Raw genomic sequence first — 23,802 nt, 5'->3', positions numbered from 1 at the left:
TTCCAAAAAATCTGGACACAACTGGCTTTCAGTGCAGGGTACTTACAAGTGTGGTAAATGCGTTGCATGCAATTACATCTACAAAGACTCTAAACATCTTATGGACTCAAGCGATCAGGTGATCTGCAATGTCAAACAATTTTTAAATTGCAGTACCAAAGGTATAGTCTACCTCCTGATCTGCGAATGTGGCCTCAAATATGTTGGCAAAACGATTCGCCCTTTCAAAAGGCGAATCATGGAACATGTACACTCCGTGAGAAATCTGAGGGATACACCTGTGGCGAGACACATCAGAAACCAACACTCTGGTGACCCCAAGGGTGTTAGGTTTGCTGGCATTGAGCGAGTGACTTTAGGTCACAGAGGTGGAGACCTGGACAACACTCTACTCAAAAGAGAGTGTTATTGGATTTATAGGTTTAAAACCTTGGCCCCCAATGGTCTAAATGAGGGATTTACATTTACCCCCTTTATTGAGAAATAATCACACCAGGATTTTAATAACAAAATGAGTATATTACATTTGTACATATTTCCTTTAGGGACTGTATATACTTTCGTTACACTTCATTCATCATTTTTCTATTTACTTTGTTTCATTGTATTTTGTTTCATTTTGCACACTTTATTTATTTTCAATCATCACTGTTCTATTCAAGTTTTATTAACGGGGTCCCTATATCCCAGTGCATAATTTAGTGTGCACTAGAACCCCCTCTGTGTCTACTGACTGACCTTCCTGGGAGTGGATTCCAACACTGTTATCCCATGGATCTGTAGTAGTCGTCTCCTAATAGAAGATCAGTATGACTGGAGGCTACCCTATGGCCCCCGGTCACTGTATTTTCCCGGGCCCGCACTTCTATACCGTCTGACACTTTATCACCTGGTAATACAGGCACGGTTCACCGGAAGTAGCCCCCTCTGTGCATACACATCAGGATTCATCACACTCCTGGACGCTGTAATAACTACAGGCACTCAAGGGGTTAATAGGCCTGACGAGTCCCAGCACTACTACCCAATCAGCTATAGACACATAGTTAAGGGGCGGAGTTAATCTGTTCTCGGCGAGTCTGGGCGCAAAATGTTAACACACGCCCACAGCCGGGACTTAACCTTCAGGGATACTTAAGGGGATCCTGTTCTTCAGTTTTCGTTTAGCCTCAGAAGAAGGCGCTTGTATTGGCGCCGAAACACGTGTCAGGCAGGCAGATAGGGAGGATATGCTACGAGTCTGTTCGTTTGGATAACTAGATAGCAAGCTGAGCAAATCGGAATAGATCCTCACAAGTGATACAGAGTTTCTCTTAGACTTAGAGGGGTGGTGACTAGGGGACGGAATTGGTGTTTTGATATAGTGAGCCGGTGCTGTATGCGACAAGGGTACAGGGGGAATTTACCAAGTGTTTAAAATTTATAACTTAAATTTGTTTAAAACCATTCTCCCAGTCCAGCAAGTTGGCTGGTCCACATCTGGTCCTAGATAACCCCGCATGACAGCTAGTGAGCGCTCTCTTTACACCAAGACTCTGTTCCTGTAGCCATCTCCGAGAGATGCGGTATCTCTATTCAACTGGGGTACGAATGGGGGGTTGTTTGGCGGGTATAGAGAGATATTCCTTCCAAGACACCACTGCATAAACGGGTGGTTAGTGCCTTTTAGCACTGTCTCAACAGCGTTGGTTACCCTCTCCTCACCGAACCCTGTTCCTTAACCCCAGAGGCATTGCTCCCACAACTGTATCAATTGTAGATACACTAGTATAATCCTTAGACAGATCTCCACTATTTGATACACTTACTCTTAATGTTACTCTTTTGTTGCGTCAATACCCCTCTCTAGAGGCATACCACAGTGTGCCACTGTCTCTACCCCAATCAGATTCCGTACTGGATACTGTCAGTGGGAATATACGGAGGGTGTACAGCACGAGTTAACTAAGAGCTTACTGTGTAGTTGTGAGATAGACAGCTGTTTTTGGGGGGTGCGTTTTTTCATATAGTAACTCTTGAGACATCACCTCAAGTTACTTTATCCCCACCCAGCACGCTCTCACATTCATTTATATCCTCCCATCTAGTTATTATTATTTTTTCTTTATTTATTATTTTTTTTTTTTTTCTTTATTATTATTATTTTTTGTATGATATTTTCACTTTCACTTTATTTCTGTTTCCGGGTCCTTACCTTAAGCATTTTTATGTATTAACTATTAAAAGTTATATTTTATCCTCTGTACATATGTATATATAGATATTCACTAGGGGGCGCCCTATCCTTTCTGACCCACTGGGTCTGCTTCTCTATCTATACAAATTTGTAAGGGTTAACCCCTAATTGGTCGCCCCGGGACACATCATAAGTTGCTTCCCAGTCTGGGTAGTCAACTTACTTCCTCCTTATGGTAGATATGCAGGTATTACTTGACATATCGTGCGTGCAGGGTAGAGGTGTAGTCAGGCCTCCAGACCAGTCTCGGTCAATGATAGTGCGGTGATGTTAAGCGGGTCCTACGCAGGAGGCATGCAGTGGAATGCCTAGAGCCACCTAGAGCCCTAGGGAACATGCAATAATGGCATCCACAGAAGAAGCCTGCAAAGCCATACAACACATGCACTGAGAACAAACTGTGGGCAGAGGTAGAGAAAAACCCCAAAACATGCCCAGAGAAACACAGCACATGTGTAGTAATGACCCCCTACACAGAGGGAACTAAGCAGCCAGACAAGCAGCCAGTACAATAAAAACGGACACTGCGCCTTTAAGAAATAAACGGTGTGCGCGGCAGTAGACAGAAAAAGAGCCATGCACCCTGCAAAGATTAAACCCTTTATTCAGTGAAAATATGGAAAAGAATAAACATAGCTGAAATGACTTGGCGGCTAACTCCCACTAATCTCGGACAGGCCGGGACATAGTGGTTTCAGGGCTGCGCCAGATAGGTGGGTCCTGTGTGACACCAAGAGGTCACCTCGTACAGAAACAGGATCCGAAACCCGACAGGACCAAATCTACACTGCCTTCTGTCCCCCACAGTCCGGCCACGTGGACGTGGGGGGAAAGGGAGTCAGGAGCGGAGGCTCCTACGGCAAGCAATCCAGCACCCTGCTCCGTCCCCACGCCACTCGGGAAGCAGCCGGCAAGCGACCTTGGGCGCGGGCAGGGAGGCAATGAGAGGATTCCCGCTCGGCGGACGAAGCCGGCGGGCGGGAATCAATACAAGGGACACGTGGGACCGCTGGAGTCGTTCACCGCGGTCCCGACGGTCGGCACGGGAAGCGGTCGGAAGACCGCTTCTCGGCGACCGCAACAGAGAAATAGACCAGCACAAAATAAAAGCAAAGTAATCAAAACAATAAAGACAAGGAGAAAGAAACAACGGAAAACGAAACCCCCTGCAAAGGGAAGGGACAAGGGGCAATATAATAGATTAGAAAAGCAAAGCCCAAATCCCAGGACAGCCACAGAAAAAAATGCAGCAATACCATAAACCCAAGACATGAGCATAAAACCATAAAATACACATAATAGACACACAGCCACCCATATAACACAGGAGGCAGTGGTACTCTGACCTGTACTGTTCTGCGGAGCAGCAAAGAAAGAGGAAATGGTGGCTTAGGAGGAGCCTTATATAGATACCTTATGTTTTTGTCTTTGGTGTTTATCTCTCTATGTTAATGTGCTGCTGTGGAGTTCTAGTAAAGAGAGACTTAAGCAAATATGAAGCCTCCTGTCATGCTATAAAATTATAGATAACAGAGAAAATACATCAATAATTGGTTAGGTGTTAAGTGGTTCATCTAATGTACATCCTACCGGGTGTGACGTCACTGTCATCATGGAGTTCTCCTCCAGATTCCAGCACCATTCTGTTAATTGAGGTGGTTAATCGATGGGAGGGGTAACTCCCTAGCGGCCATTTTAAGTAACATATGAATGATACTGATTATAGTTATGCAGAGTAAATAGGCATTTTACTAAAGTTAATATTCTGTCCACAACAATATGAACTCATCTTGTTGGAAATATTAAAATTATACCAACCAGCAAGAATTAGTCTTTATGTTTTAAAAAAAATCAAAAAAAAATCATGATTTAGCAAGGGTCATGCAGTATCTATATATGCAGACATCTCATTCTCGGTCCTGGTAGAGAAGAGGAAGCTGGCCCCGACAGCTCGACTCCTAAGAGCCCACTCCGTGAAATACAGATGGGGAGCAGAGGGATCCCTGGTGGTGGAAAAAGAAGAGGGGACCATCACATTAACATCTGCGGACGATCCAGAGTCGCTAATGCAGGCGTTGGGATTGGCTGATGACCAACAAGGAGCCCACACAGAGGCAACAACCACAAACCAGGCCGGTGAACAGAGAGATGCTTATAAACATACACAACCACTCCAGGGCACGTATCCGAAACCCCCCCCCCCCCCCCGGCCCAGACACCTAAACCATAGCTTGGGCACTACGATACCAATGACCAGCCCAAATCACATTAAACGCATCATCTAAGGCGCACCGAACCAATATGGGACACGGTCTAGTAACCTAAGCACCTCCCGATCGGAGCCATGGACTAAGCCCACCTACCATTGACCCCACTGTACCCAGAAACCAGACACCAGGTTTTCCCCAGTTGACTAACATAAAAAAAATTATAAATTGAAAAAAAAAAAATAATCATGAGTTATATCAACTTGATGTCAAAATCCACCTGGCTTAAAATATCTCATTAGCTATGTTTTTAATCAATAAATTCAGTCAAAAAGTGGCAGAAGTGAGCGAAAGAAAAATATGCATAATAAAATGCAAATTATTACGCTGTTTCTTCATAGTTGTGACGTAGATATTCCTTATTTTAGAAACTCAGCCTGCGGTGCATGATGATGTTGTGCAGTATATTGCTCAGTTTTCATACACATTTTTACCAACTTTATACCAGCTAATAGTAGCCACACTGTTTAGCTTGACTATTTTAAAGATTTTGTTTACATTCTGTGTACATCCCAAACATTTTTGAAATCCTTTAACTAATAATGGCTAATATGTTAATCATTTGATTATATGCATCTCTATAATTGTAACATGCTGCATAATATGTTGGTAATATATAAATGCTAATAATAATACTGACCTAGAGAACATTAGCAGAAATATTGTTTTTATTTTTTTCATTGTCCCATAAAAGATAAGCCCTGTATATCTAGTACTTTTTTTAAAATTCTTCATATTGCAAATGTTATAACTGAACATACTTAAAACAATGTATTTCTTTGTCTCCTTTCTCTTGACCAAGTTGTGTATGTTAAAATAAAAACGTAAGCAAAGTAGCCAGTGCAACTTTTTGCTGTGATTATGGTTCAATGAGTCTTTGGGTGCTGCCCTCTCATTGTCATTCAAATCACTTTTAAGCAGCTTGACAAATGCTATCCTGGCAGCCATTCTGCTTAGATAGTGAGGCAAATAAATATCTTCCAATGCCATCTAATCTTGTACAGCAACAGTAGGCTGATGGGCTTTGCTGCAGTGTTTTCAGATGTTCATTGCACAGATATGTCTTGAGATAACAACATTTTTGTTGCCGCTAGTGGTTTTCTCTCTGCTTATTTGCTGATTTTTAGAAATCTTTACTACTTTTCTACAAATTGTCTCGAATTGGATTTACAACCTCTAATGACTTTGCTATGGCTGTAAACTAGTTGTATGTTTGCATCTTCATTTTTCTTTTTATTTAAATATTATAGTCTCTTAAACTGTGGATACCTTATGCAAGTTGTTTAGAGGAAAAACAAAAATTTTTTTATTTTTTTTTAAACATTTTTGTTTCACTTTAAAAAAAAATAATTATTGTATTCCTATGCTCCCTTTCCACCCAAATAGCCAAAAAAAACAAAAAAGGACTTCTCGCGGGCATCCCCTGGAATAGCCTGCCCACTGCAATCAGACTCTCCCCTAGTCTTGCATCTTTTAAAAAGTGCCTTAAAACCCATCTCTTTAGGAAAGCTTATGGCCTCCCAGACTAACCTCTACCTCACATACCTGTCTCTTGCTCTCTCCTAAAGGGCAGCCCACCTTATTTGATTGCAAATTCCTGTCCTATTGTGTTTTACACCCCACCTCCTATAGAATGTAAGCTCGTTTGAGCAGGGTCCTCTCCAACCTATCGTTCCTGTAAGATTTTTGTAATTGTCCTAATTTTAGTTAAATCCCCCCTCTCATAATATTGTAAAGCGCTACGGAATCTGTTGGCGCTTTATAAATGGCAATAATAATAATTGGAGTTACTAGTCTGACATGTTTCTTGTGCAAGAACCTTGTAGAAGAAGACTGTTGAGTCGAGCACATGAGAAGATAAACATTTAACATAACTATAGTTTTATATAGGCAAAATGACTCACAATTAGGTGTTGAAATATCTCTATTTCTCTATGTTTCTCTCTGTGTCTCTTATTGCTCACTGGAATTGAGTAAATTCTAAAGACCAGCCTGATAGCTACATGTCTTGTGTAGAGTATTACTAGTCATTGAAGGAGGTGGAAACTGCATTGCATATTTGCTGGATGAGAGAACAGACACTGATAGTACAGATAAATTCAGCTCAGTCTTGGTTGCGTGTGATTTTCATCACAGCAAATATTTTGATCAGTTTCACGTGTAAGCAGGTCTCAGCCTCTCTAACCCAGGATAGGTGCTAAGAGTTATTACTGTATAGTTGTGTTTCAGCATAAGAAAGGAAGAAAAAAAAGACATCGGACATTATCCAATCAAAATACTTCACTCTGTTTTTTTTTTCTCTGACACCTTTTGCTCTAGTGTCCCAGCAGGTGTCTCTTGCACAAACCAGATTTGTGTCTCATGCAGTTGTCATGGATACTTTGAACTTTTCACCACACTCACCTGTCAAAACAGTGATTAGAAGAGTTCAATGTATCCTCAATTCATGTGGGAATGTGAGATTTAATTCTAAACACATATATTATCCTGACTGTGCATTGCTCTGCACTAAAATTGAATGGACAAAGCATTGCTGTCTTTATTTGTTGGGAGAAAGAAACATAGACAAAGGTGATGCTAATAGAGGGACTTTGGTCTGCACAGAATGCATTGAGGCAGATTTATTTTACCCATAATAAGGATTTATATCATCCTTAATAAACAGCAATGCCTTCCATACTATCCAACTGATTGTCAGGAAGGTGCCTGAAAAATAGTTTTTTTTATATTTATTACAGCTCACTTTCACAGTAGCAAGTAATGACATGGTGCTAGGAACTTGGCTGAGAACAGTGGGAGTTGTCACAAGCACTTTCAAAGAAGTCAATACTTACTAACCCTAGAAGGTTAGAGAGTATTACAAATAAACACTCCCTAACCTACATCTTAAGTGCCACCCTAACGCAAAGGTCACCAAAGAACATTCTAACCCTAATCCCCAAACCCTAAAATACTAACCCAGTAGCACAGATTTGAATGCCTCTGTAATGACACTGGGGTTTGTTTCCCTAATGCTATAGTGTTCCGTTAATAGTTAGTGTTATTATGAAATGTAGGGAAAATACAATTAGTCCTATGATTCCGATTCCTTCATTAGTGTTTCAAAACACTCCTATTTTTATCTAGTTAGAATGACTTCCTTTAATACAAAATTTAATTTTGTTATAACAGTTCCTATTAAAATATGTATGTGTCCGTAATATTAGACACCGAACAGAGACAGGCATCCAGACACTTAGCATGCTGTTTGCATTGCTCGCCTCTAATATTCCATGAGTGTTTATTTTTATCCTGGTTTCTCATGATTGTTCATAGTTTTTAGTTCCCCCCCCCCAGTCATGTTACAAAAATAGTTTTACAAATGTTACAGAATATTCTCAGTGTATTAAATCCTTGTGTTTTTCTCCTGTTTTAGGGTGCCAATAGCAAAGAATGATGTCAAAAGCTGGGAACTGTCTGTCCATCTGGATGGGAATAGTCACTCCATTATAGTAACCAGAAATAAGGATCAGTTTTCTGTGAGTCTGTTTTTATTACATCAATAGTTTTTTTTTTTTTTTTTATAAAAGTAAGTTTTCGGATGTACCGTATGTAACATGGATACTGTGCATGCAGTGCTAAGATGCTTGTTTTTTTTCCTGGGGACTAGCAAACCATGATATATTAAGTTATAAATATTGTGAATATTTATCAATAACCTGTTGATCCATTTTTTGGAAATCATAACTCTTGTACTCTAATTATCAAAATTGCATGTTTTCATTTTTTTTTAAATTAAATTACAACGACAAGAGTAGGTGCATGCTTGGTATCATTATTATAGAGTTAGATCATAACGTAGGTTCTTAGGGTATTCAAATCTATCTAGACTCTATAGCAATTGTAAATGATTATTTATAGCTTTCTTCAACACATTATAGGACCACTGGGGGGGGACGCACTTTCAGGTAGAAGGTGGCATCTTTGGTAGAAGGTGGCATTGCATCGCTGGAAGCTAGATGCTAAATTAGGATGTTAACTAATTAAGATTTCTGCTCGTGTCCTCCATCCCATGCTGCTGGTGGCCATGCCAGGAGTGGAAGGTCTGCGTCAGGCAGTGTTGCCTTAGAGGGTAATGAGAGACCAGATGAGCTCTACGCTTGGGGACGGTGACCCAGTAACATGCCCTGAGGCTATTTCTCCCTTAGATTAAGCTAATTGAATGAACACAACACTGAGAGACATATAGGGTTACATTGAGCCTGGGTTATCATCAACAATGCTGGTTACATCTGATATGATAAAACAAGTAATCCTGGGTCCCTGCCTGTCACTGCAGTATTGACCCCACCTGAACTAGCATGACCATTTGAAGTGCAATAAAATAATAGAGCATAAGGCAACAGGCCAAAATCTAAATAAAACTATCAGAGCTCAATTGCGTCCAGTGGGTGTAGTAGGTTGCCGGGGCATGCTGTCTGGCCATCGCCTGAGGCCTCCAGGGGTATGCTTACAGACTGAGCTGCCGTGTCTTCTGATTGTGGTCGGCTCCTGTTTCCCACCAGCAGTATAGAGCATCATGGTGTGTTGTCTTGATAGTACCCCGCCGCCGGCCCTCTGCACTTTATGGGCCCGGTACTTGCGCCCTCGGTTGACGATTTATGGCCAACAACGGGAGTCCTGGGGAGGTGAAATGTCCAGGTGTAGGGCTGTGGTGCAAGGGTTTACCTCTGAGGGCTCCGTGCCCAGGAAGGCAGCCGTTGGGTGCCAGTTCCAATCAGTGAGTTCGTGGGCAGGATCTTCCGCAGGGATCCGTAGGTTGATTCAGGGCACGGGCGGAGGTGTCTGCAGGCAGGCGAAGTTGTCAGCGTTGGTCACATTGCCGCCATTTTGGTGCTCAGGCACAAAGTGCACCATGCAGTGTAAGCCTGGTGAGGGGCCGATGGTAGGCTGTGATTCTCCCCAGTGGGGACCGGGATAACCCCCCCCCCCCCGGCCCAAGGGGGGGGGGAGCGTGACCTGCGAGGCACGTCTCAAGGTCGCCACACGGCAGCTGGGCTCACCAACAGGACGGCGGCCGTCCGCCCCGCTCTTCACCCACACTGGCCCCAAAGCCTCGTATCGCCCCCACAGGCTCCTAAACTTACGATCTTGGGGACCGCAGTGCCGCCGGCAGCTACCCGGACACATGGGATATCTCCAGGGCTTCAATGCAGGTAATAAACTTCGATATTTTGCCCTTGGGGAACAAGTTTTGCCGGAGCCCCTCAAGCCTGCGACCGGTTAGCATGGCGGTCAGGCCCCGCCCCCTGTTTTAATTTGTTGTATCCCGTCTCTTTTGTTTATATATTTCCCCCAACAGCAGCAAAGCACGGGATTAAGAGCCTGTTGAGTCTCGTGGTGGTATTAATTGTGGACCTAATAACAGAATCTTATAGACCCAAACAGCTAATACTGCCAGACCACCCAAGTGTCTTGTATCTGGTGAAGGTGATGGTGGTGGTACCTAGTAGACCCTATGACAACCTCTCAACCCAGTCTTATATGTCCATCTTACAATTTCCAGAGCAGGAACTCTCAGCATAAGGAGGTATGGGATCGGGAGTGGACAGCTGAGGAGTGCATCGCCACCTATGTAACCCCCGTGAATGGGCATATCAGGCAGATGTCAAGCATGCTGATTAACGGCCTCTCTGGCTGCTCCCAACACAGAAGGCCATGAAGCTGCTGAAGTGCTCTCTGCAAGGTCGTAGCACCCACCCTGCAGCAGAAGCATGTCTAAGAATGTGCTTATACTGTGCTGCCTGGGGACAATTCCCTGGTGTTTCTGGATACAGGACCCTAAAATTCTGCCAAAGTCAGATGGTTGGAAGGAGCTCTTGTCTCTTTCACTAAGCACAAACTCTCTCTTATGGACCCACTTGCAGTCTGGGACAGAGGAATAGGTGCATGTAGTGAGTGTATGAGAAAGGGGACATGCCACACTGGCACAAGATTTAGTGGCTGTTAGAGAGGTAGGAGCAGTAAACAGCATTTCCACAGTGCATTTCCATCAGCTTTAAATTATTTTATAGCCAGCCCGTACACAAAAGTAGTGTACCCCTTCATCTCTCCTAAATTACCATTTACCATTCCCTCGTCCTTTTATTATTTTTTTAATTTTTTTATGATGAGTGGGCTTATTCCACAGGCATGGACCTGGAGCTGCAGCTTCATTAGCCCCAATGTGTATTCGGGCCTGCTACAGCTATGTACACTGTCATTCAGTAGTGTCAAAACAGGAGGAGAAGAAAAAAAACCTGTTAATTGCAGTGACATTCAGCAAGCTCATTTCTTATGATATATTTTTTTCCCCTTTGAGATCTTTCTATCAAAATTGTAAAATGCTGCTGTCGTAAGAGTGAAAGTGCATCAGCTGTGACTAAATGTTTTGATACAGCCTTCTCAAAGGATCGACTAGTGTCTTCTTTAATGTGTGAAGGCGTTTCAGACGCAGCTCCTCACATGGATGTAATTAGTCTTTCACGGGGACTCGAGGTCCATTTCTTGCTACTGAATCCGCATTTCATTCACCCATAACTAGAAACACATCTCTTCAAACAGGCACCTTCAAAGAAAAAGGGCGTTTAAGGTTGCATGTTTTACAGTTTTTGATGTTGCATTGCCTTTAACTGGGAAGATCTTATGTTTGTACAACTGTTATTATTAAGAAAACATAGCCATGTTCAATAGGGATCATTTAGTAGCAGTGTCTGTGAATGAGAAGGCACAGATCTGTCAAGCAGACATTGGTGAGCTGTTGGATAGGAAATTGATGGACCTTCTGCTAAAGTCATTTAATACTTTGTAAATGGGACAGTGGAACTGAGAACATGAAAGATGTCATATTTTTGGTCTGCAATGTGTGACCATGAAAATAAGAATCTGCACTATATTAAAAGATCTTTTCTTCTATGATAAGAGATTTTTTCGCTGTGATAAACAGGTATTTTACTTCACCCATATCCCTCATATCAATGCAAATATCTCTTTAAGTCTATCAGATAAACGCAAATGCATGTCATGTTTGTTTCTCTAACATCAGTGATAAACTCAAACTATGTTGCACAGTCTGTCAACCTTAGGACAGGACCAGTATATCATGGCCCTGCTACCAGTGAATGATGGGTGTCACTCTCTAGGACACTCTAATGGTGAAATGTGTTAGTCAGTGTGTATGTATTTTGTAGGTTTTTTACATTCATTTTTTGTGTTTATTATTTATGAATGTACTTAAGGTTTTACAATCAGGGAGGTGAGAAAGCAATGAAGCATAAACAAATATATTTACTGTACACTGTAATTGTATGTGAAGTACCGTATATACTCGAGTATAAGACGAGTTTTTCAGCACATTTTTTGTGCTGAAAAACTCCCACTCGTCTTATACTCGAGTGAGTGTCTGTATTATGGCAATTTTCATTGCCATAATACAGACTGGGGGGAGAGGGGGGCTGTCAGGAAGCTGTAACTTACCTTCACAGCAGCTCCTGTCAGCTCCCTTCTCTCTCCTCCGTCCGTGCAGCTCCCAGGTCAGCTTCCTCTGCAACTCTCGCGAGAGCCGCGGGGTCAGAGCGTTGCCACGGGTTACCGTGGCAACGCTCCGCGCGGCCGCGAGAGTTGCAGAAGAAGCTGACCTGGGAGCTGACCTGGGAGTCCCCCCTCCTACAGCCCATCCACTGGACCACCAGGGAGTGAGAGCCCCCCTCCCTGGCCAGCTAACAAGCAGGGAGGGGGGACGAAAAAATAAATGAAATAAATAATAATAAAACAAATAATAAGAAAAAAAAATATTAAAATAATAACAAAAAATAATAATACAATTAATAATAAAATAAAAAAATAATTACCTAAAAAAAATAACAAAAAAAAATTAAGATAATAATTAAATAATAATTAATAAAATGCCCAACCCCCACCAATGCTCTGCACACACACTGCACTCACACATACACACACTGCATTCATACACACACACTGCACTGCATTCATTATATACACACTGCATTCATACACACTGCACTCATACACACACACTGCACTGCATTCATTATACACACACTGCATACACACTGCACTCATACACACACACTGCACTCACACATACACACTGCATTCATCATTCATTATATACACACTGCACTCATATACACACTGCACTCATATACACACACTGCACTGCATTCATTATACACACTCATATACACACTGCACTCATATACACACACTACACTCATACACACACTGCATACACACACTGCACTGCATTCATTATATACACACTGCATTCATACACACACTGCATTCATACACACACACACACTGCACTCATATACACACACTGCACTCATATACACACACTGCACTCATATACACACACTGCACTCATACATACACTGCATTCATACACACACTGCACTGCATTCATTATACACACACTGCACTCATATACACACACTGCACTCCATTCATTATATACACACTGCACTCATACACACTGCATACACACACACTGCATTCATATACACACTGCATTCATTATATACACACGCTGTAAATAAATATTCAGTTAATATAATTTTTTTAGGATCTAATTTTATTTAGAAATTTACCAGTAGCTGCTTCATTTCCCACCCTAGTCTTATACTCGAGTCAATACGTTTTCCCAATTTTGGGGGGTAAAATTAGGGGCCTCGGCTTATATTCGGGTCGGCTTATACTCGAGTATATACGGTATATAGGGTTGCACAGTTTGTAATGTATATTTTAATAGTATATTGGAATACTCACTCATTCACTAAACAACAATTTCATATCTCACAGAATGTAATAGGTTTCTTTTTTTTGTAAACAGAAAATGAGGCATCTGTGACAGGGAGACGTGCAAAACCCAGGGGGTGACCTGGAGTCATTAAGTGTTCTTGCATAGCAAGACCACTTAATGTTATCTCACATATATATTATTATTATTATTATTCTTATTATAGCCAAATTTGCCACCCTAACTCCTCCCACAGTTTTTACACTACATAGACAAAAATTTACCAAATCGTGCAGATTGTTCCCGATCGGATTGCTATTACTTTGTGGAACGTTTCGCCAAATGGTTCTCGGAATATCGTCGTTCTTGTGGCGAAATTTGTCCCATAGGAATGAATGGCAAAGCTAGAGTGGGAGCTAGCAAAAGCTGAAAAATCAAGACATGATTTCTAAACTGCCACCACTCCCTCATTTTCAGGCCCACCTACACAAATCTTATATCAAAATGTTCAGCTATCCCTGCTGCCACTAAAAATGTCCACGGCTAAGCCATAGTCCGGATTGTTTTCGCAATATGAGCATTTGTTTGCTACTCACGCAGTCCATTGACATTCATTGAAACTCCACTCTGCAAAGCTCACATTTGAAGGGCAATTTCTAAACTGCGACTGTACCTTCATTGTTAATATCTCAGAGACATACTATACATCAAAATGTAGGTCTGGGTCTTGTGAGTCTCACAATATAAAGCTCTTCGCTGTAGGATTTATAGTTTTTAAAATACGACCATTTGAAGATGGCAACCGCAAAAATACTCTGACCTGTGCAAGGCTGCAGCAGCAAGTGATGTCATAGACAGGGCCATTTGCACCTGCTAATGTTTTTATAACTGTATGTTTTAATGTAACTGTGAAGCACTTTGGGCAACAACGTTGTAATTAAATGTGCTATATAAATAAATAATAAGTTGCTCCGCCCACTCCAGTTGTAGACTACTGGTGGAGGCAAGAACACTTCACACAATTTCCCCAGAAATTGTAGCTTTTCTAGTTATTATTATTATTCTTATTCTTATTATAGCCAAATTTTCCACCCTAACTCCTCCCACAGTTTTTACACTACATAGACAAAAATTTACCAAAACGTGCAGATTGTTCCCGATCGCGTTGCTATTACTTTGTGGAACATTTCGCTGAATGGTTCTCGGAATATCGTCGTTCTTGTGGCGAAATTTGTCCCATAGGAATGAATGGCAAAGCTAAAGTGGGAGCTGTCAAAAGCTGAAAAATCAGGACATGATTTCTAAACTGCCACTACTCCCTAATTTTCAAGCCCACCTACACAAATCTTATATCAAAACATTCAGCTATCCCTGCTGCCACTAAAAATTTCCACGGCTAAGCCATAGTCCTGATTGTTTTCGCAATATGACCATTTGTTTGCAACTCACGCAGTCCATTGACATTCATTGAAACGCCCCTCTGCAAAGCTCACATTTGAAGGGCAATTTCTAAACTGCGACTGTGCCTTCCTTGTTAATATCTCAGAGACATACTATACATCAAAATGTAGGTCTGGGTCTTGTGATTCTCGCAATATAAAGCTCTTCACTGTAGGATTTATAGTTTTTAAAATACGACCGTTTGAAGATGGCAACCGCAAAAATACTCTGACCTGTGCAAGGCTGCAGCAGCAAGTGATGTCATAGACAGGGCCATTTGCACCTGCTAATGTTTTTATAACTGTATGTTTTAATGTAACTGTGTAACAACGTTGCAATTAAATGTGCTATATAAATAAATAACAGTTACTCCGCCCACTCCAGTTGTATACTACTGGTGGAGGCAAGAACACTTCACAATTTCCCCAGAAATTGTAGCTTTTCTAGTATATAGATATAATACTGGCAATTGTTTTCTTTTTTAATGTAATAATATTCAGGTGCAGTCTTAAAGCGGCACTCTAAGCACCATAACAGCTTTAGCTTAATGCAGTGGTTTCGGTGTATAGATATAGATCATGCCCATGCAGTTGCACTGGTCAATTACATACCATATAGGATCTAAATCACTTTAACAATTTAGTAAACATATGCCCAAAGAACAAATGTTTCTGTCTGCATGTTTTTTTGGGGTGTATGTGGAATAACGCAGATTGCAAATGCTGCAGAGCTGCTGCCTCCCCTCTTTTCCAGACACACTTTCAGTCTGTGCCAGGAAATACACCAGCCAGAGGCTTCTCATAGAGTTTTCCTATGCTTCCCAGTGAGCTGCAATACAGCTTAAGTAGGGAGGAAGGCAGGTATCCACTAGCTTAGTGAGCCTACAGCTTTCATTAGCTAGGTGGAGCTAATGGAAGCAGAAGATAACCTCCCTATCTGTCTGACAGACAAGGAGGTGTTCCCGTCCCCAATTAATTAAAGTACAGACAGGGCCGGTGCAAGGATTTTTGCCGCCCTGGGCAAAAGTAAAGTTTGCCCCCCCCCCCCCCCACTTCCCACCCCCCATGTGACATCACAATGCCCCACCATATGATCTGCCATGTTAACTAACGCCAGTGCTGCTGTGTTTACATTAAAAGGCCTGCAGGGACAGGCTATAGACACTAGAACCACTACTTTAAGCTGCAGTGGTTCTGGGGACTATAGTGTTTCTTTAATGTGAGGTAAATTAGAGATTAGTGCCACAAATAATATATTAGATTGCCTACTTACAACCAGGTGAGGATGATGATGGACTCTAGCTGCATTCTGGCTCCACTGGTCTACAGGCTCTCTGGAGGCTGTTTGTAACTGTGGTCAGAAAAATCAATGTTCTGGGAGAACGGGAAGCAGCTCCATTTTTTGGGGGCCCTTACACAGCTCAAGGTCTGGGTGCCAGGGTCCACCTTCATGTTCCACCAATGAGTTTGTTCACAGGGGGTAGAGTGTGTAGGGGATGTCCTGATATGTGTGTAAGGAATGCATTGTGTGAATCTGTGTTTGTATGTGTAAGGGCTGCAAGGTGTGCTCCTGTGTATGTACGGGATGCAGTGTGTGCGTCTGCATTGAGTGTGTGTAAGGAATGCATTGTGTGTCTCTGTGTGTGTGTAAGGGATGCATTGTGTGTAAGGGTTGCATTGCTTGTGTGTGTGTGTGTCTAATGCATTGTGTGTTTTTCTGTGTGCAAGGGGTGCATTGTGTGTGTGTGTGATGGATGTCAATCTCTCCACCCTCCCTTGTCACTCTCTTCCCCCCGCCTCCCTTGTCACTCTCTTCTCCCCCTCCCCCTCTCTTCTCCCCCCTTGTCACTCTTCTCCCCCCATTGTCACTCTCTTCTCCTCTCCCCCTCCCCACTCTCATTCCCCCTTCCTCCCCCGTCAATTCCCCTCCCTGTCAATTTCTTTCTCTCCCCCCCCGTCAACTTCTTTCTCTCCCCGCTTGTCAATTTCTTTCTCCCCCCGTCAATTTCTTTTTTTTCCATCTCCCTGTCAATTTCTTTCTCTCCCCCTCCCTATCAATTTCTTTCTTCCCTCCTCCCTATCAATTTCTCCCCCCCCCCTCCCTGTCAATTTCTCCCCCCCCTCCCTGTCAATTTATTTCTCCCCCCCTCCCTGTCAATTTATTTCTCCCCCCTCCCCTACCTCTGTTGTAGCGTGGCCGAGCCCTGTATGGTCCGCGGGTACAGGGAGCTTTTGTTTCCTGTACCCGGCCGGACTAAAAGGAAGTGCACACTTAGTGGAAGTGCACTTAGTGTGCACTTCCTGTTAGTCCGGCCGGGTACAGGAGACAGATGCTCCCTGTACCCGCGGACCATACAGGGCTCGGCCACGCTACAGTGGGGGAGTGACAGGAGGGAGCGCTTATCAGAGTCCAAGTCTTCCCCATGTGGGGTGCGGCAGAGGCCCCGGATGTCTTTTCGCTGCTTGTGGCGGGTGGTTTTCTGTCGTAGTGGCCGATGTGCTGGGTATTTCCCCGTTTTTGCCCTCTACCCACTACTTTAAGCTGCAGTGGTTCTGGGGACTATAGTGTTTCTTTAATGTGAGGTAAATTAGAGATTAGTGAAACAAATAATATATTAGATTGCCTACTTACAACCAGGTGAGGATGATGATGGGCTCTAGCTGCATTCTGGCTCCACTGGTCTGGTGTAGAACAGGCTCTCTGGAGGCTGCTTGTAACTGTGGTCAGAAAAATCAATGTTCTGGGAGAACGGGAAGCAGCTCCATTTTTTTGGGGCCCTTACACAGCTCAAGGTCTGGGTCCCAGGGTCCACCTTCATGTTCCACCAATGAGTTTGTTCACAGGGGGTAGAGTGTGTAGGGGATGTCCTGAAATGTGTGTAAGGAATGCATTGTGTGAATCTGTGTTTGTATTTGTAAGGGCTGCAAGGTGTGTTTCTGTGTATGTACGGATGCAGTCTGTAAGGGGTGCATTGAGTGTGTGTAAGGAATGCATTGTGTGTTTCTGTGTGTGTGTAAGGGATGCATTGTGTGTAAGGGTTGCATTGCTTGTGTGTCTGTGTGTGTGTAATGCATTGTGTGTTTTTCTGTGTGCAAGGGGTGCATTGTCTTTGTGTGTAAAGGGTGCATTGTGTGTGTGTGTGTGGTAGATGTCAATCTCTCCCCCCTCCCTTGTCACTCTCTTCTCCCCACTCTCCCTCCCTTGTCACTCTCTTCTCCCCGCCTCCCTTGTCACTCTCTTTTCCCCCCTCCCACCTCTCTTCTCCCCCTTGTCACTCTCTTCTCCCCCCGTTGTCACTCTCTTCTCCTCTCCCCCTCCCCACTCTCATTCCCCTTCCCTCCCCCGTCAATTCCCCTCCCTCTCAATTTCTTTCCCCCCCCCCCCGTCAATTTCTTTCTCTTCCCCCCCTGTCAACTTCTTTTTCTCCCACTCCCTGTCCATTTCGTTCTCTCCCCCCGTCAATTTCTTTCTTTCCCCCGTCAATTTCTTTCTTTCCCTCTCCCTGTCAATTTCTTTCTCTCACACTTAGTGGAAGTGCACTTAGTGTGCACTTCCTGTTAGTCCGGCCAGGTACAGGAGACAGATGCTCCCTGTACCCGCGGACCATACAGGGCTCGGCCACGCTACAACAGAGGTAGGGGAGGGGGGAGAAATAAATTGACAGGGAGGGGGAGAAAGAAATTGACAGTGAGGGAGTGACAGGAGGGAGCGCTTTATCAGAGTCCAAGTCTTCCCCATGTGGGTTGCGGCAGAGGCCCCGGATGTCTTTTCGCTGCTTGTGGCGGGTGGTTTTCTGTCGTGGTGGCCGATGTGCTGGGTATTTCCCCGTTTTGGCCCTCTGCCCAGGAGGGCTCTGTCTGCTTATATTTGTTGCTTGTTGGGTGCGAGTGCCCTGAGGGCATACCTGTGTTACTTGCACCTTTCTCCCCCGCTCCGTGCTTGGGTAGCCTCAGTTCGAGCATCCAGCTGTGCCCAGAAGCGGGCAAAGAGCTCATCCAGCCCCTGTTCCAGGCCTGTGTGTGTTGCTTGGTCATTTGGTGGCTCGGGGTTTCCGTCCGCCATTTTGGTGAGAAGCATGGCTGTCTAGGCCCTCTCAGCGGTCGCCGCTTGTGGGTGTCGAGGGTGAGTGGGGCAGCCGGGGGGTAGATCAGGTCCTGCAGAAGCCTTCTCTTGCATGCGAGAGATTGGTCCGTGGCAGTAAGATAAGGGGCGGCGGACGTCCACCCTGTCCGCTGCTCAGCTAGGCCGCGTGGTGTCTCTAATTCAACCGGAGCTTCAGGATGCCGTTAGCGTCCCCTCCAGTGTCCCTTTTCCGGGATATTAGTCGGCTTGCTGTGTATTTTAGCGATATTAGTCGAGTTTCAGGCTTTGTGTTGCAGGAGCTCTGCAGGCATGCGACCGCTTGGCTTGGCGGCTTGGCCCCGCACTCAACGTTTATATTTTAACATGGTGGTTTACTTTTGTGTTTCCCCAAGTGCTTGAGTGTTAAATGTAATTTTTACAATACTACTGATGTTACTCACTTTAGGATGTGCACTGTTGGCTTTGTACTTTGTAACCAGGGCTGCCACAAAGGAAATATAACAAATGCATATGTAAGGGGCCTGGCAAGACCAGGCTCTTCAGCCAGACCAACAAGTTATTTCTAGTACTGTTATAGTAAGAATTCGTTGGTTTAGGTTCCGAACAGGGACTAAACATTTTACACAGGGCTGGAGCTTTCAGTTTTGAGCCGCTAGGGTCGAGGGATTATCATCTGCAGTGCAGAGCTGGAACCAGGCTTTGGGCCAGTGCAGCTAGTAAGTAAAGTACCTGGGGGGTGTGGTGGTAGTGAGTCTCTAGCCCTTTTTGTCTTTTCACATTCTCTCCCAAACCATCTGACATCAGTTCAGACAGCCAGGTAAATAAAACTACCTGCTGTCCTCAGTCCCCAGTGCCAGGTGTTAGTAGGCTCCAAACACCCAGCATGCCATGGATGAGAGAGAGCTTGTATATGTGTGCCAATGAGTTTGCCTGTATTGTTCTTGTGGTGTGTCAGAGCTTGTGTGTGAATTAGTGAACTTGTCTGTAGGGAGCTTGTGCATATGAGTCAGTCAATGAGCTTGTCCTTAATGAGCTTGTGTTTGACAATTAGTTTATCTGTACTAAGCTTTTGTGTGTCAGTGAGATTCTCTGAAGTAAGGTTGTGAGTGTGTCAGTGAGCTTGTTTGTTTTAAGCTTGTATGTGAGTTTGAGTGTTAGTGAGTTTTTCTATAGTAAGCTTGTATGTGAGTTTGTGTGTTAGTGAGTTTTTCAGTAGTAAGCTTGTATGTGAGTTTGTGTGTTAGTGAGTTTTTCAGTAGCAAGCTTGTATGTGCGTTTGTCTGTCATTGAGCTTATCTGTAGTTTGTTTGTGTATATTGGGTGGGTGGGGTTTATGACAGTTGTCAGACGTAGGGCAGAACAGCGAAATACCTAAATACATCTCTGCTCATGCTAATCCACTAAAAATCTAATTGTATCAAATAAAAATTCCTATGACAAACTTAAGGCTATGTTTGCCTCAATATTTGTCATTCGAATTATACTTCATTACTAGTAAGAGTTTAGTAAATATACCCTACTGTGATACTTAACAGAAATCCTTACACATTCATGGTACAGTGTATGAGATTTGTTCCTGTAGAACATGCAGTTTTTTCATTTGAAAAAAGGATAGATATTCATACAACACTGAAATTATTCTTCCAGTGCCCCTACCAAGATTGGGTTGTTCATTCTCCCCATGGCTCTTAGCTCAGCTTCCCCTTCCTGATGTGGCAGAGTTTGTGGACTCAAGGGCGGGACCTGTGGGTGGACATAGGGCAGGCCCATGTTGTCTTGAGGGGCTACAAATATTTTTTTAATGTCAGCCCTGACTGTAACCTTTTGTTGTACTATATATAATACAATATACTTTTACTAAAAAAAAAAAAAAAAAAACTAATTAATTCACACATTAAACAGTTAGCATTTGCTCTAAGCTCCCAGGCTTTGAAGGGCTGCCCAAAAGTGGAAATAATACTGCCATATAGCAATGTTGAGATTATCCCATGAATAATTGTACATTAGTCCTTTATGACATGGGTTTTGTGGAGTGGGTTACATTTTCAGCCTAATTATAAAAAAAAAAAAAAAAAACACAATTCCCTGAAAGTCCTGCTGTGTAGGAAAGCTTGTATGAGCAAAGGAAAGCGTAGCCACTGGCGTACATACTGCGGTCGCAGGGATCACAGCTGCGACTGGGCCCGTCACTCCAGGGGGTCCGGTCGCCCTGCAGACCCCATACGACCAGGTGCATGCCATCATTATTTGCAGCCACAGCCCGCGCGGCAAACCGCCGGGGCCGCCGTCCAAGGGGCCCATCGGGTGGCCCATGCTGTCAGGGCCACCCAATTGAAATGGATTGTCAGGTAGGAAACATGAGGGTGACTTAAATATTGTGTGTGTTTGTTTGTATGTGTCTGTGTCTACCTGTCTGTCCGTATGTATGTGTGCCTGTCTGTTTGTATGTATGTGTCTTTGTATGTATGTGTGCCTGTCTGTATGTATGTGTGCCTGTCTGTTTGTATGTATGTGTCTTTGTATCTTTGTATGTATTTGTCTGTCTGTATGTATGTGTGTGTTTCTGTATGTATGTTTCCCTGTCTGTTTTTGTCTGTCTGTCTGTCTGTATGTATGTATGTGTCTTTGTATGTGTGTCTTGTGTGTGTGTCTGTATGTGTCTGCCTGTTATGTATGTGTGCCTGTCTGTCTGCATGTATGTATGTGTCTTGTATGTGTCTTTGTATGTTTGACGTGTGTGTGTCTGTCTGTGTGTGTGCCTATCTGTTTTTATGTATGTATGTGTCTTTGTATGTGTGTCTTGTGTGTGTGTCTGTATGTGTCTGCCTGTTATGTATGTGTGCCTGTCTGTCTGCATGTATGTATGTGTCTTGTATGTGTCTTTGTATGTTTGACGTGTGTGTGTCTGTCTGTGTGTGTGCCTATCTGTTTTTATGTATGTATGTGTCTTTGTATGTCTGTCTGTCTTTGTGTGTGTATGTGTGTGTCTGTCTTTGTGTGTGCGTGTGTGTGTCTCTGTGTGTGTGTCTGTCGGGGGGAGAGTTAGAGGAGGGGAAGAGGGAGGGGGCATGGGTTATGTGTACACCACTGAGCGTAGCTATTCATATTAATATGCAACATATTTGAATGACGATGTGGACTTATAACCTCAACACTTTTTATAAATTGCGGCAGTTCTAGAACGCTGTGTGCAGTGAGACAGGATAAGAGCAGACTCAGAAGCAAATTGTATGGTGCAATAATGATGTTTTTGAAGGACAAGTGTTAATTAATAAAATCTGTTATATCCTTAAAACTGTGACTTTTTAAGTAACTTTCTGTCTGTCACACCACTCTTCTACTTTATAAATTAAATTAAAAAGCTGCATGTGTTAGTTATGTCTTATGTAAATCTTCCCAAAAAAATATGACGTGAACAAGGTTATATTTCTTTTCATGTGTTAATTGTATTCAGCCTTGGATACATTAATGTGCAAACTGAGTGCAATGGCCATGGACCGAGGGCTAGCTTGTGAGATCAAAGGTTCTTACTGTCCTCTCTTTGAATCAAAGCCGTATACAGCCCATCTTTTTCATTGTCCTTTCCCACCTAATGCAATTTGTTTTGGCTATAATGGAAAGGAATTATAGAGGCCTGTGCTATTTTTGCATGAACAATAATAGTTAGGCAGGTATTGGCAAGCATGTCAAACAATAAGAAACACTTGTAACGAAATAATGCATCTTGGACGTAAAAACCCAAGGGCAGAGTACAGAATATTTGATCGAGTCCTAACCTCAACATCTGAGGAAAGGGATTTAGGGGTGATTATTTCTGATGACTTAAAGGTAGGCAGACAATGTAATAGAGCAGCAGGAAATGCTAGCAGAATGCTTGGTTGTATAGGGAGAGGTATTAGCAGTAGAAAGAGGGAAGTGCTCATGCCATTGTACAGAACACTGGTGAGACCTCACTTGGAGTATTGTGCGCAGTACTGGAGACCGTATCTTCAGAAGGATATTGATACCTTAGAGAGAGTTCAGAGAAGGGTTACTAAACTGGTTCATGGATTGCAGGATAAAACTTACAAGGAAAGGTTAAAGGATCTTAACATGTATAGCTTGGAGGAAAGACGAGACAGGGGGGATATGATAGAAACATTTAAATACATAAAGGGAATCAACACAGTAAAGGAGGAGACTATATTTAAAAAAAGAAAAACTACCACAACAAGAGGACATAGTCTTAAATTAGAGGGACAAAGGTTTAAAAATAATATCCGGAAGTTTTACTTTACTGAGAGGGTACCAGCTGAAGTGGTAGAGGTTAACACAGTAAAGGAGTTTAAGCATGCGTGGGATAGGCATAAGGCTATCCTAACTATAAGATAAGGCCAGGGACTAATGAAAGTATTTAGAAAATTGGGCAGACTAGATGGGCCGAATGGTTTTTATCTGCCGTCACATTCTATGTTTCTATGAACCAAAACAGCGTGGATGTGGCTCTTGGTTGCTCGTGTGAGCTGTGTCCAGGTGCCCTGTCATGTCCTATTTTTGTTTCCTGTTGTCGTCGTGGAGTGAAAGGGACTATGGTGGCCAGGTGCTATGTGTGGGTGAAGGCTGGGTCTTCGGAACGTGCTGATAGTCCCAGTTTCCCGAACAGGGCTTGAGATTTCTTGGCTGAGGATAGAGTATGAGCTGTTCCGTTGTAGATTACACTGAAGGATATTGGTGGCGCTCAGCAGTAGGCCACTCTAGCATTCAGGAGCCGGCTTGTCACTGGCAGCATTGTGTGTCTCCACTGTAAGGTGGACCTCGATAGGTAGATAAAATGACAGATCCGAGTCCTTGAAAGGGTAAGGCGTTTGGTCACGTAATGCCGCCACGATTGCTCTTTTATCTTGTGCGAATGTGCAGTGGATTAAGATGTCGCTTACAGCTAAAGCTGGGGCCCTAGATGACTTTGGAAGGTGGAACATACCGTTGATCATTACTTTTTTGGCTTGTGTCGGAGGTAG

General features: G+C 43.3%; 1 protein-coding gene across 1 annotated transcript in view; it reads left to right on the top strand.

The window, feature by feature from the left end:
* Positions 1–23,802, top strand: part of PCCA (propionyl-CoA carboxylase subunit alpha) — a 532,298-nt gene that overhangs the window by 297,291 nt on the left and 211,205 nt on the right. Inside the window, exon 19 of the mRNA XM_063425353.1 lies at positions 7,919–8,021. Coding sequence (XP_063281423.1) covers positions 7,919–8,021 — 103 coding nt within the window. The remainder of the gene's footprint in view (positions 1–7,918; positions 8,022–23,802) is intronic.

Source organism: Pelobates fuscus, chromosome 1 (genome assembly GCF_036172605.1).
Source record: "Pelobates fuscus isolate aPelFus1 chromosome 1, aPelFus1.pri, whole genome shotgun sequence".
Lineage (NCBI taxonomy): Eukaryota > Metazoa > Chordata > Amphibia > Anura > Pelobatidae > Pelobates > Pelobates fuscus.
The sequence above is the reverse complement of the archived record's forward strand: the minus strand, read 5'-3'. Positions and strand labels throughout refer to the sequence as shown.